The sequence below is a fragment of the Gracilinanus agilis genome, chromosome 1 (assembly GCF_016433145.1).
Source record: "Gracilinanus agilis isolate LMUSP501 chromosome 1, AgileGrace, whole genome shotgun sequence".
In the NCBI taxonomy this organism is placed as follows: domain Eukaryota; kingdom Metazoa; phylum Chordata; class Mammalia; order Didelphimorphia; family Didelphidae; genus Gracilinanus; species Gracilinanus agilis.
This window is the reverse complement of record NC_058130.1, coordinates 94,389,138-94,403,862: the sequence shown is the minus strand read 5'-3', so window position 1 is coordinate 94,403,862 and position 14,725 is coordinate 94,389,138. Positions and strand designations below refer to the sequence as shown.

Sequence of the window (14,725 nt, the reverse complement as noted above, 5' to 3'; positions counted from 1 at the left end):
CTGATGATTTGGTTTTCTTCTTTCCCTTTTTTAATTAGATTGATCAGTACTTTGTCAATTTTATTTGTTTTTTCAAAGTATTAGCTTCTAGTCTTGTTTATTAATTCAATAGTTCTTTTACTTTCAATTTTATTGATTTCTCCTTTAATTTTTTATAATCTCTAATTTAGTCTTTAACTGGGGATTTTTAATTTGTTCACTTAGTAGTTTTTTGATTTGCATCCCAGTTCATTGATCTTTGCCCTCTCTAATTTGTTAATATATGCACTCAAGGATATAAATTTCCCCCTGAGTACTGCCTTAGCTGTATCCCACAGAATTTGGTAGGATGTCTCATCATCATCATTCTCTTCAATGAAATTATTGATTGTTTCTATGATTTGTTCTTTAACTAACTGGTTTTGGAGAGTCATATTATTTAATTTCCAATTAGTTTTTTATTTGCCTGTTCATATCCCCCTACCGATTATTATTTTTATTGCATTATGATCTGAAAAGGTTACATTTATTATTTCTTCTCTTTTGCATTTGTTTGCCATGTTTCTATGCCCTACTACATGGTCAATCTTTGTGAATGTATCATGTGTAGCTGAAAAGAAGGTGTATTCCTTTTTGTCCCCATTTATTTTTCTCCACATATCTATTAACTCTAATTTTTCTAGGATTTCATTCACCTTTGTTATCTCTTTCTTATTTATTTTTTGGTTTGATTTATCTAGATCTGATAGAGGAAGATTTAGATCTCCCACTAGTATAGTTTTACTATCTATTTCCTCCTTGAGCTCTGCCAGTTTTTCCTTTACAAATTTGGATGCTATACCATTTGGTGCATACATGTCCAGTACTGTTATTTCCTCATTGTCTATACTGCCTTTTATCAGGATGTAATTACCTTCCCTATCTCTTTTAATCAGATCTAGTTTTACTTTGGCTTTGTCAGAAATCACGATCAGTACTCCTGCCTTCTTTTTCTCAGTTGAAGCCCAAAAGATTTTGCTCTAGCCATTGACTTTATTTTTTTTATTTTTTTATATTTTTTTTAAACCCTTAACTTCTGTGTATTAGTTCCTTGGTGGAAGATTGGTAAGGGTAGGCAATGGGGGTCAAGTGACTTGCCCAGGGTCACACAGCTGGGAAGTGTCTGAGGCCAGATTTGAACCTAGGACCTCCCGTCTCTAGGCCTGGCTCTCAATCCACTGAGCTACCCAGCTGCCCCTAGCCATTGACTTTAAACCTGTGTATGTCCACCTGCCTCATATGTGTTTCTTGTAGACAACATATGGAAGGATTTTGGTTTCTAATCCATTCTGCTATTCACTTCCGTTTTATAGGTGAGTTCCCATTCACATTCAGAGTTATAATTGTCAGTTGTGTATTCCCCAACATTTTGGTATCCTCTCCTAGTTCTACCCCTTCTTCTTACACTATTTCCTTTTAAACCAGTGGTTTGTTTTAAATCAGTCCCCTTTGTCCCCTCCCTTGGTTTACTTCCCCACATTCCAAAGTCTCTAACTGGTGCTCCTGTCACTCAAGATGTCCTCCATTTTGTCCCAGAAGTTCCTCATTACGGCCTCTTCTTCTATCCCCTCATTGGAAGCCTTCACTGTCACTGGAACTCTGCTCCATTTCCTATCTTCTCTGTGTTCCATCCTGCAGTCTCCCACTGCCTCTGCTTTGGGTTTGGGGGAGCACTGCCACAAACATAGGGGATATTTGGGAGATGATGCTGACACAAGAGGGCAAAATGGCACCATGGGAAGAGGGCTACATTTGGAGTAAGTGAGCCTGATTTAAGATCTTAACTCTGTTTCATAATACATATGTGACTATAAGAAAGTCATTTAACCAATTTGGGCCTCAGTTTCCTCAGTTGTTAAATAAGGAAGCTGTACAAGAATCTATGGTCTTTTCCAACTCTAAATCTATTTTATGAAGCAGCATCATTTTAGAAGTCAGTTTGGTAGTAGGGAGGAGAGTTTCCTAGGTCCTTGAATCTACTCTATATAGGGAAGACATTAATCATCAGTTGGGAGTTTTAGGGCAGGATTTACTCATGTTTCTCATTCTTCAGCTTTTCCTACTTCCTAGATTCCTGCCTTTCCAAAAGAGAAGATCTAGGAAGACCAGGTGATGGTGGCCATGCCTCTGATTTCGAGAGTCCTGGTGAGTTGTGGCTCCCTCTAACCTTCCTAAGATCCTGTCCCTTGCTCCCAAGTGTGTTTGGAGAATATTTCTTTATCTTGAGATTTTTCAGGCTAATAACAGCTCTTCCCAATATGTGATCCTCTCACTAGATAGCATCCTTCATGTAGGGTGCTCTCTTGATTTCCCCATATAAACAACCTGGCCCACATGATGTTTTCTTACCTCATACAGGGACTGACAAAATTGTCTGTGGGATAGCAGAAAATGTTGTTTCAGGAGCTGGTGACATTTGAGGATGTGGCTGTGTATTTCACCCAGAAAGAATGGGCAGATCTGGCCCCATTTCACAGGGCTCTATACAGGGACGTGACATTGGAGAATTATAGGAACCTAGTTTCTCTGGGTAAGGCCTCTCTCCCTATGACTTAGGAACTATACACTGAGTCTTCTTTGCTTTAGGCTCTTTAGTACCTGTAGAAACAGCTGTGTGTTGCCTTGGGAGTAATAATATTAAGGTATGATTGAAATATGTCATGTGGAAGAGATAGATTTGTTCTATTTGGCTACTGTAAGGGGGGAAAAGAGGTTTTATAGGTTCAATATGTTAAAAGATGGTCACCAGAGGATTGAACTATTATCAATCCTCAATTAAGAATAATCTCAAGTCAAAATTGACTTTTATGGAAGTTTATTTATAATTAAGAAGAGAGAGAAGAAATAAGGAAATAAGAATCTAACCCAATAGGTAATTTAATACGATCCTCTAATTAATCCAGGTAGATCTTAACCCTCAGTTGAGAGTTAGAGGGCCAGAGACCCAGACGTGAATGGAGCAAAACTTCATTCACAGAGTCTACTAAAAGAAATTTCTTAAGAAAAGTTCAGGAAGATTCAGTCAGTCTTTAAACTCACCATGTGGAATTAAAAGAAGATATTTAAAGCAGTCTCACCAGGGTCTCAGTGTTCCATCACTCCACAAACCAGAAGAGGTCCGTCACCAGATGCCCTCTTCAACCAAAGACCTCTCACTCAACTCCCTCTTTTTAAAGGGGTCATTTATGCATTACTTCCTGTGCCTTCCCCTAGCCTGCATGTCCAATCATAATAGACACTTCTCATAGAATGCCTAGGGGGCGGTCAGTTGATTCTGATTTGTTATTCACTCTACTACACATCTCCAGAATTGGAGATGCTCTCACCTTTTGTGATTAAATCTAAAGATGGGCAGTGTAGACTTGATCTAATTATCACACTACAGAGGGCAGAATTATGTCGTGAGGAAAAAGTAAAAAAAAAGCAGATTTTAGCTAGTTATATGGGAAAATTTCCCAATTATAATTCTCTCCAGAAATGGAATGGGGGACAGGTAGGTGGCTCAATGGTTAGAAAGCCAGACCTGGCATTGGGATGGGTTCAGATTTGGCCTCAGATGTGTGGCCCTAGGCAAGTCACTTCTAGCCCTTAACACTCTTCTGCCTTGGAGCTGATACTTAGTATTGAGTCTAAAACAGAAGGTAAGAGTTTTAAAAAATAATAAAATATAAAATAAAGATGGGATGGGATGGGATGCCTCAAGAGATTTTGGTTTCCTTATTAACTAGAGATCTTGAGCCAAAGGGTAGATGGCCATTTGTCAAAGGTGTAATAGAGCTGATTCTTGTTTTGGTATAGGTTTAACTAGATGTTGTGAGGTTCTTACCATGTTTAAAGTTGTGGATTTAATTAGGTGCATGTCAGAAGGACTTTTCAAAATAGCTAATGAATAACCAATGCCAGTAAAATTTGAAAACTCTTCATACATGATTGAATCCTTTAGAATTCCTTGGAAAAAATAAACCTTAATTTTAAAAGCATGTGCTGAAGTTTAATGACAAAAGCATCACAAGAATTTCCATGAAGAATTGTTTTTAGTCTCTAGAAATGTATCAGTATGCACAGACAGGAGAAGAGAATGAAAGAAGACTCAAATGAGCTGTTATACTTTTATTTAATGAATTTATTTTGAATTTTTATCATGCTATAAGTAGTTTGATATTATTTATATTTTCATTCATTATTTTATTGTTTTGTTGATGGTTATTAAATTTATAACAAAATTACTTTTAAAGCAATGGGCTACAGGTACTTATAGCAGCTGATAAATTATTCTGTTATCTTCTGTCCAAGTGAATACCAGGATAAGATATGAATATTCTTGACCCAGACCACCTTTTCTCCTACTTATGTTGCTATGTTAGTCTCATTTTTCATTGTTTCTTTTTCCATTTTTCCTTGTGTCTTCACCAGTAGGTGTTCATTTTGTAGAATTGAAGTACACAAAATACATATATGTATTTCAGTTATATAGTAATAATTATTTCTTCTTTTTAAATGCAGATATTATAGAAATACATGTACATATTTCAATTTTATAAAAATATATGTATTTTTAAATTTGCTTTTTGTGAGTCTCAATTTTGTTTTTGGGATATCAGTACTTTTTGAAAGAAAAAGATTCTCATAGGAAAGGCGATGTTTTATTACTACCGTTAGAGTTTCCCATTCCTCTTGAGAAAGAACAAAAAGAGAATTATAATTCTAAGGCCAAAGCATCCTAGTCTGTGCCTCAGCCTTCCAGCGGGCATTATCTTGAGCCATTCATGTAGGAACTCATATACCTTTTCTTCTGTATCTTCCTTTGGTCTTCCTTTCTTCCTATCTGGCTGGCCTCAGTAAATCTTATAGGAAGTTTTATGTGTTTCCATTCTTCATTTGGTCCCATTTTCTTCCCCAACAGCAGAAGTTCCATTTCCTAAACCTGCTGTGATCTCCCATCTAGAAAGAAGGGAAGGGCCATGGGAGCTGGATTTGCTGGGAGCTTTGAGCAGAAAGAACCTAAGAAGTATGTGCACAGGTAAGAAAGAACCTGCCTGGTAACTCCATTGCCATATGTAACACCTATATTTAATAATTGACAAACTAATACATTATTGAGGACTTAGCTGTCTGCTGTTCCTTGAAGTATCATAAAGAAAGACCTAGAAATTTTGAATTATTTCACAGAAATAAACAAAATGAAGGAAGTTAATCCTTTTAGTTTTTCAACCTCTGAGATTTAGGCAGCTTTGTGCAAATATATTTGGCCCTCGTAATATAGAAGAAATGAAATTTACCTTCTCTTTTTCTTGTTCCTCTTTGAAATGAATTTGTAGAAAATTGGGAGCAAGAACTGAATTTTTAAAAAAACAACATTATTGTTAGGAAGTAGCAGGATATCTACAAAATAAAAATTTTCACCTTTCTCCTAAAAATGTTTCCTAATTTCTAGGTCATCCCTATTCATTCCTTTCAAGCAAGGACTTCTTTTTCCCTTGAAAATATTTCAGTCCTTTCCCACAATCCTTAATTCTCCATTTTGTTCACCTTACTATACATCCTTCATTTCTACTCTTCACTTCAATTAACTCAGTGCTCATTTATAATATATGTATATGTACATATATATATTTAATTACTTATCTCCTCTCCAATTAATCTGGTCTTTCTTTTTTCTTTGAACATATGTCTTCCCACTGTCCTTTATCTTTCCATTTTCTCTTGATTTCATATTCTAGAAATTTAAAAAGCCTTAAAATGGCATTTTTGCCACTGCAGTAGATAATTTATCTCTCCTCACCAAAATTATTAAAACTATTCCCTAGATTTTGATTGAATTCCCTAATTAAAATTAGACAAAGTGACATTTATATTTTTAATTTTACTTATCAGAATTCAGGACTGCAATAGTGAAGGATGAGATAATTTCAAAGCAGGAAATTTCTAAAGGATAATTCCAGGAAATAACAACTAAAGAACTTCAAAGAAATATTCTGCTGGTACCTGAATTTGGAAAATCTGTGAGTAGGAGAGAAGATTAAAAAGGCAACAAAGAAATGAACAATGGAAGTAAGTGAGGGAAGAAGAGAGAGATTTCATACATCTCCTAGTTAAAGATAAACAGACCCCCAAAGAAGAAAGGTGTCAAAAATGTGAGGAGTTTGAGAATGGCCTCAATTTTAGTTTAAATCTTGATATAAATCAAAGAATTTCTAGAGATCATAGAGACTATGAATATGAAACCTGTGGAACATAGTTCAATCAGAGTATTCATCTTGTCAACCATAAGAAAATTCCTAGTAAAAGCAACCTTATAAATGTAATGATTGTGGGGGCACCCTTCAGTTATTGGTCCTACATGCTGGTACATCAGAGAATGCACACTGGGGAGAAACCCTATGAATGTAGTGAGTGTGACAAAGCCTTCACTAATAAGAGCAATCTTGTTGATTATCAGAGGATCCACACTGGGGAAAAACTATATGAATGTAATAATTGTGGGAAGACTTTCTTTTTGAGGAAAAGTTTCACTGGGCACCAGAAGGTCCACCATAGGGAGAAAGCTTGTAAATGTAATGAGTATGATAAAGTCTTTAGTTGCAGATCAAAACTTGTGGTACATCAACGAATCCACACAGGAGAGAAACCCTATGAATGTGATGATTGTGACAAAGCCTTCACGCATAAGAGAAATCTTCTTGATCATCTAACAATCCACACTGGGGAAAAATCCTATCAGTGTAAAGAGTATGTAAAATTTTTCAAACGGCTCAGTTCTTAATTGCCATCAGAGGATCCATACTGGGGAAAAACCTTATGAATGTAAGGAGTGTAAAAAGCCTTTGCTACAAAGAGCAACTTTGTTGATCATCAAAGAATCCCCACATCTTGGACCTCTCAAATGAGCGATCCTTGCAGTTTGGCTAAGCCAGCTAGGTCTCTAACCTGCTGAATCCAAAGAAGAAACACAAGGAATTCATTTTGAGAGGTGGCTGGGCCTGTAACAGTGCTGTCAATAGAAGAAGCCTGTGTGGGAGTTGGGAAGCAGCTATCTTAAGTGCAGTTAGTTGGGTCACCAGAGTCTGTCTAACACCATTGACCATTCAGAACACTACTCATTCTGAAGGGAAGGGCTGGCTCTTAAAGCAGTACACTTAAAAACGCTCTCGAGGCTTTTTTTCCTGTGAAAAACAAAATGGGGAGAAAGATCTTTGTAACTATGGTATATTTTGCCCTGATGTGTCACTTTGGATTCATGATATATCTTTTTTTTTTCCATCCTTATCCCTGATTATCTATATTTCTTCCTAACATTATATGATAACTACACCTGGTTGTAGTTAAAAATGGGGAGGTTAATTTCTTTTGTGCCTGGGACAATTACAATAGTTTTATCTTTAATGCAACTGTATTATGCCCTTAAAAGCATGATCAACAGAAAGTAGATGGAAATATAATGATGCTTGCAATGAGGGAAGAAATAGCAGAACTTAAAGAAATGGTCAGGCAACTAAGAGAGGAGAAAGATAACAATAGAACAAACATACCACAAGCAAATGATCAATCCACTAACAATGCAAATGACACAGTATAAGAACAAAAACCAGAAGGAGCTGAAGGCACTGTACCAATTTTAACTTTAAGAGACCACACAATATTGCAAGAAGATTCTGGCATTGTTAATGTGAAAATTCACAAGGCTTTCACTTCTGCAGACCTCGAAACATTCAGGAGGAGAATGCCTAAATGGTATTTAGACCCATTTGCTGCCATAAGAGAATTCAAACATGTGATAAAATTGTTTGACCCCCACCTTCCATGTGTGGAAACTCTCCTCAATGAGTTTTTTAACCCCAGGGAGAAGCACCAGTTTATTCAGGAGACTAGAACCAATCCTGATCTTGCCTCATAGTGGGAAGAGGGAACAGACCTTGAACTTTCTAATCACCAGAATCTCTCTTATTTGAGAAGGGCAAGGGAGGATCTCATAGAGGCTATGAAAATTTTCTCCAAAAGACCATACAAATGGGGTAGATTCGAGAAACTGAGGCAGGAGCCAGGAGAATATCCTTCAGTCTTTCTATACAGGATTGTTTGAAGTTGCTGAAAACATCCTGGACTTTCAGGATTTGGAAGAGAACAATCTCCAGCACATATGGAAACAGTTTGTGAAAGGAAGCAGCTTGCCAATCAAAACATACTTTAGGATGCATTATCCAGATTGGGAAAACTTTAGTCTGGAAGAATTGAGAAAAACATCTACTTATGTTTATTCAGGTCACAAAGAGGAGATTAGGGAGAAAGATGAAGTAATTAGGGAACTCAAGCAACAGCTTAAGGAGGCCAACACCACAATAAAACAAAAGGAAAAAGATGAAAAAGAATTTAGCCACACTGTAGGCATATAAGCCTAGAAGGGAATACCAACAGAATAGACAAACACTACAAAGAAGTGCTTCTTATTTGGCAAAATTGGGCACATAGTCAGATTTTGTAATTTAAAAACCCAGTTAGATATGAAAAATAATAGGAAGAGATCCTGGTGTAATAGTAACAACAACACAAACTATCACTTCACACAAAATCATAGTCAATGTTGTGATCACAATTGCAAGGCATCTTTGTAAGCCCCTGATTTAAAGACTATGCAGGCATATATACTGAAATTTTCATTATCCAAAGGTCAGCTAGAAATTCCCAATTATGAAGCCATGAAACAGCTTTGACATGAAGAGGAAATGAAAATGGGGAAACTGAGGTGGAGGACAAATGCACAGAAATAGACTATTGGGGAGAAAAAGCAGATGGAGGAGGAAAGATAGATGCAAAATGACATAGAAGGAATCAAAAATAGGATTTTTGGGACAGTGGAAAAGGATATGAAGGAGGAAGGAAAAGGATATGAAGAAGGAAAAGGATATGAAAAAGGAGGAAGATATTGCAAAAGATTCTAAAACAAATACAGTAAACTTGTTAGTAGACAGTGATGCAAGAAACAAATAATGCAAAGTAATAGAAGTTAGCAACACTGGCTTGCAACAGTTCTCAGCAAAAACCAAGAATAACTTTATAGAAAAACAAAACTATGGTGTAACACATGACAGTGTAGAACAGTGATTCCCAAAGTGGGTGCTACCGCCTCCTGCTGGGTGCTGCAGCGATCCAGGAGGGCGGTGATGGACACAGGTGCATTTATCTTTACTATTAATTGCTATTAAAATTAAAAAAAATTAATTTCCAGGGGGCTAAGTAATATTTTTTTCTGGAAAGGGGGTGGTAGGCCAAAAAAGTTTGGGAACCACTTATGTAGAACAAGAAACAATAACAAAAGCTAAAACAGAAGCAGATGAAACAAAGATCATGTGGTATTATGGGGATTCTAAAGAGCAAAATACAAAATGGTCCGATGGGGAGGAGAAAGAAGTGATATCTCTAAACATTCAGACAAGCAGACCTCTAGGATACTTAGTAGATGGGGATGTTAAAATGAAAAGGAATTTCAGTGACATAGTAATAAGTTCAAAACTGAATCCTAATGTCAAAGAATTTCAACCAGTAACATCTGTAGGGATAATTGGAAGCAAAGGCATTATTCCAGTATTCCCAAGTCTCCAAGCTTATTCAAGTCCATTACAACCTGTAATTGGATTGCAATCTGAATGTTTAAACCAACAAGTCATGGTAGAAGCTGATAAACATTATATAAAAACAAAAGAGAGAAACTGGGAGATGGGAAACATAAAATGGATAGCTACAGAGTTCAACCCTACAGAATCTCTGCTACCTGTGAACAAAACAAACAGCATCATGTTTTCCCAAGCATGCCAGACTCTTTTAACTCCTTCAACTATGTCAATCATAATGTTAACAGCAGATGGGATGTATAGTCACCAGTACATATCCTATATACCTCAGTGCCACATGAGGACAGCAGTGCGAGATACTCAAATACACCCATACACTGTATCTAGCTTTGGGTCTGGTCAGCAAACCACGTACAGGGAAGCTGAAGATTCTTTACCTTTCCAATATTTAAAAGTCAATGCAAATACAGAAGAAAGGTGGGATATAAATAAGATTGAGTTAGTAAACCCACCACAAGAGATTAGCACTCCTCCTGAAACAACCAAATTGAATATGAATGTTGATCCAAATGAAATAGATACTGAATCTCTAAGGGAATGTGGAACAGACTGTGGCAACATAGATAAAATAGATAAATGGGGTTAGAGCAATATTATTCCAACATCAAATATTCTCCTTGATTGTGAAACTCCATTGCAAACAGCAATAGGTTTGCAAACAGAAAGTTCAAGTCCAAAAGAAACTGTGGCTGATTTTCATCAAGAATGGGACATGGGGGGGCAGCTGGGTAGCTCAGTGGATTGAGAGCCAGGCCTAGAGATGGGAGGTCCTAGGTTCAAATCTGGTCTCAGACACTTCCCAGCTGTGTGACCCTGGGCAAGTCACTTGACCCCCATTGCCTACCCTTACAACTCTTCTGCCTTGGAGCCAATACACAGTATTGACTCCAAGACGGAAGGTAAGGGTTTAAAAAAAAAAAAAAAAAAAAAAAGAATGGGACATGGGAAAAATAGAGCTAGAAGCACCAATTGTTCAAGTGCACCAAAGCAATGAAAATACTGAGCCTCAAGTCATGATCAAAGTGGGCAATGAAATTTATCCTGCACTTATTGATATAGGGGCCATGAGATCAGTGCTCAAAACATCTCCAGAAGACAGCAAAATCGTAGGAACAGTGCAAGTCAAAGGTGCAACTGGACAAACACAATTAAAATCAAAGATGGTAATATTAGGATCCCTAACAACTGAACATAAATTTTTGTTAATCCCCGAATGTCCTTTGAACCTGCTTGGGAGGGATTTTTTGTGGAAAATTGGGGCAACAATCCAGTATGATAAAACAGGAAAGATCTACCGACATCTACTCAAGGCATCTCTGAAACATCCATTGCTGTTCCTGGGACAATTGGATGATGCACAAGAACAAAGTGAAGGGACTATATCTTTGATATATCCAATGATATTCCTAATGAGGTTTGGGCTAAGCATTCCACAGATGTAGGGCTATAAAAATCAGCAATTCCTGTTAAAATAGAAGTGTATAAAAATGAAAAATGATAAAGGCTTGTATAAATATATAAATTAGTATTTTAATTAAAGCCATGTTGATAGATAAAATCATTAGACCACGCGCTTGTAAGCATTCAAAACTGCCGCCACCATACTGCCTCCTAGCCAAGTTCCTACTCGCCAAAAAAGAGAGCCTCCCTCCTAACCCAGGAGATTTAAGCGCTCCCCTGCGTCAAGACGTCGGAAACGGAAATCAGTTGGACCATGTTGGATCATGGGAAATGTAGTTTTATACATTTCCCAGATTCACTTGTTACAAGTGAAGGAAGGGACTCCACCAAAAATACAGCAAAGAAGCTGTAGAAGGAATCACCTCGATTATCCAGAGTCTGTTAAAACAAAAAATACTAATTCCAACAATCTCTGAATACAACACCCCAATAATGCCCATAAAGAAAGAAAAACTGGATAGTCAAAGCATAGTACAATGGAGATTCATCAAGATTTGAGGGCATTAAACAACTTTGTAAAAAAGTCCCAAGTAGTATTATTGCTGATATCCCTAGCAGCTCAAAGTGGTACACTGTTGTAGATCTCTGTAGTGCGTGTTTTTCGATTCCAATCACTAAGCAAAACCAAAAAATCTTTGCCTTTACATGGCAAGGATCCCAGTACTCATGGGGAAGGCTACCACAAGGTTTATATGACTTGGGTACTCTGTTCTGCCAAATCCTAAAGATCTGGAAATAATATCATTCAAGGAAAGCAAATTGCTACACTACATTGATGATATTCTTCTTGCATCGCCTTCCTCAAAAGTTTGCCTTCAAGACAGTAAAATTCTCTTCCAAGAATTAAGCGAGGTCATAAGGTGTCTAAGTCAAAGCTACAGTGGATTATGTGAAGGGTGAAATACCTTGGAAAAAGGGACAAGAAAGATTTCCAAGAGGGTAGCAGACATCCAAAAGCTGAGTATGCAAAAGTCCAAAAAACAGCTAAGAGCATTCCTTGGAATGACAGGTTTCTGTAGACAGTGGATACCAGGATATAGTCAAATAATGAAGCATGACAGACTTAACTAAGAATGCAGTCTTAGAACCTCTGCAGCTCACTAAGGAACACCTCAATGCATTGGCATAGCTCAAGGAAGCAATCATAACTGCTCCAGCCCTCAGAATCCCTGATTACAACAAGGAATTCCATCTCTTTGTCCATGAAGCAAAAGGTGTGGCTTCAGAAGTCTTAGTTCAAACTTTGGGACAAAGTTTTAGACCTGTAGCTTATTACAGCCCACAGTTAGACACAGTTGTCAAAGGCATGCTACACTGTCTCCGATCTGTTGCAGCTGCAATGCTTATGGTGCAAAAATCAATAGACTTGGTGTTAGGATCTAAACTTAATGTCTTCTCTGAACACCAACTAGAGAGCATACAGAAGGAAAAGTAATCTGCAGGCATTCACGCCATAGAGATTTTCTCAGTATGAAATTGTGTTACTCAGCAATGAGAAAATCACCTTGAAACATTGCAATAACTTGAATCCAGCTACTCTTGTTCCAGAGTTGCCAATGGAGGGAGAACCATTGCACAAATTTCAAGAGACAATAGATCTGGTACAAAGGACTAGGGAAGATTTGAAAGATACCCACCTTGTCCAACCCAGAAATCGAAATGTTTACAGATGGTTCAGTGTCCATACACAACGGAGAGCAGTTTACAGGTGCAGCTGTTGTAACACAAACAGAGACATTATGGTATGGATCCTTACCAAAAGACATGAATGCTCAAGGAGTGGGATTGGTGGTATTAACAAGAGCTTTGCAAATTGGAAAGGATAAAAGAATAAATATCTACACTGATTATAAGTATACTTTTACTCATAAATGCCACAGGAGAAATTTGGAGGCATAGAGGATTTTTAGCCAGTGCAGGGAATATGGCAAAATCATAATGCAACTTCTTGAGGCCATACAATTGCCTAGAGAAGTGGCAGTGGTCCATTGCAGATTTCATACATTTGGGAAAGACACAGTGTCCTTAGGGAACCTTAGGGCCAACATAACAGCGAAATATGGAGCTAGAAGAGGCCCAATCCATGTGCTGAATTTCTCACTAGTTGAAGAGGACTATCTAACTCAAGCCTACAATGAACAGGAAATTCAGTCATGAAAGCAAAGCCATAGAGCCAAAGAAATAGGAGGCATATGGTTCTCAGAACTAGGCAAACCCATCTTGCCTAGATCTTTATTCTATCATGCGTGGAATGTCATATATACAAAGGGACACTATGGCACCCAAGCTGTGATTGATTCTGTCCAACGATTTTGGACTGCACCTGGAATTTCCTCATATGCCATAAGAGTCTGTCAGAAGTACAAAATTTTATGCAGTTCAATCAGGGAGTGTATAGGAGCAAGGGGCTAGCAGGATGTCTATTAGCTTCTACTTATTTTGAATGTAGATAGATTGATTACATCAATTTGCCAAGGGACAAAGGCTTTAGATACTGCCTTGAAATCATAGACAGACTAAGTGACCAGAAGTTTTTCCTGCGAAAAAGAACAATGCAGCATTTGTGGTAAAGATCCTATTGAAAGAGATCATTCCCAGATTTGGGATCCCCAACAAAATTAACTTGGACTGGGATACCCATTTTTCACATGCTATATTGCAAGAAGTTTACAAAAACCTGGTAATAGAGGTACATTACCACACACGCCTTATCACCCAGGAAGTTCAGGTCAAGTTGAAAGACTGAACACAGACGTTAAGACACTCGTTGGGAAACTTTATACAGAAACACACTTGAAATGGAAAGATGCTCTGCCATTAGTTCTGTTCCATCTAAGAACTTAGATGGGGGGATTTACACATTTCACTGTATGAGATGTTCTACAGACACACAATTTGGCAAGGAAGGACTTGCAAACCGGCATACATAGCAATGATTGGAGGGGATTGTCAATTAGCCAAATACATACATGCATTACAAAGGAGACTGTCAGAATTGCATGAAATGGGGGTGATTCAGCAAAACACACCTCTGGACTACCAGTTACATAACATCAAACCAGGAGATAAAGTCTATATTAAGAACTTTAATAGAAAAACTGCCACAGATGTAAAATGGACCGGACCACATGAAGTTTTGCTCACTTCACTGTCCATTATAAAAATTACAGGGAAGAATTCTTGGTTCCACTGTTCCCATTTAAAGCCAGTGAAATTCAATACCAATATAGAACATCCAGATGAAAGCCAAGATAGGGAGGGAACAGAAAGTGCTGAGAAATAAAGCTAACTTCTATGCATTAAAGGAACATCACACAAGATTAAACACACAAAATATTCCAGAGCAGGAGAAGAGATCTCAACAGCCTAGAATATGATGACAAACAGGTTTGTGACAACTACAGATGAAGACAGAAGATTAAAGCATACCTGAGGGAGAGCAAGAAAAGCTTCTAGATTCAAGGGACAACTGTGCAAGCTGAAATGGACAGCTAAGACTTTGAACTGTGTAAATATTGTATATATTAAGAAGAGGACAGAAGGGAAACAGGACATTACATAAGATGGTGTGGCAGTAACACAAACACAAATTAATTTCACACAATAGGGAATGAATGCAG

At 37.5% G+C, this 14,725-nt stretch overlaps 1 protein-coding gene across 1 annotated transcript in view; it reads left to right on the top strand.

Moving 5' to 3' along the window:
- Positions 1-14,725, top strand: part of LOC123247886 (zinc finger protein with KRAB and SCAN domains 7-like) — a 139,001-nt gene that overhangs the window by 31,655 nt on the left and 92,621 nt on the right. Inside the window, exon 5 of the mRNA XM_044676953.1 lies at positions 6,360-6,751. Within this exon, the coding sequence (XP_044532888.1) occupies positions 6,360-6,751 (392 nt within the window). The remainder of the gene's footprint in view (positions 1-6,359; positions 6,752-14,725) is intronic.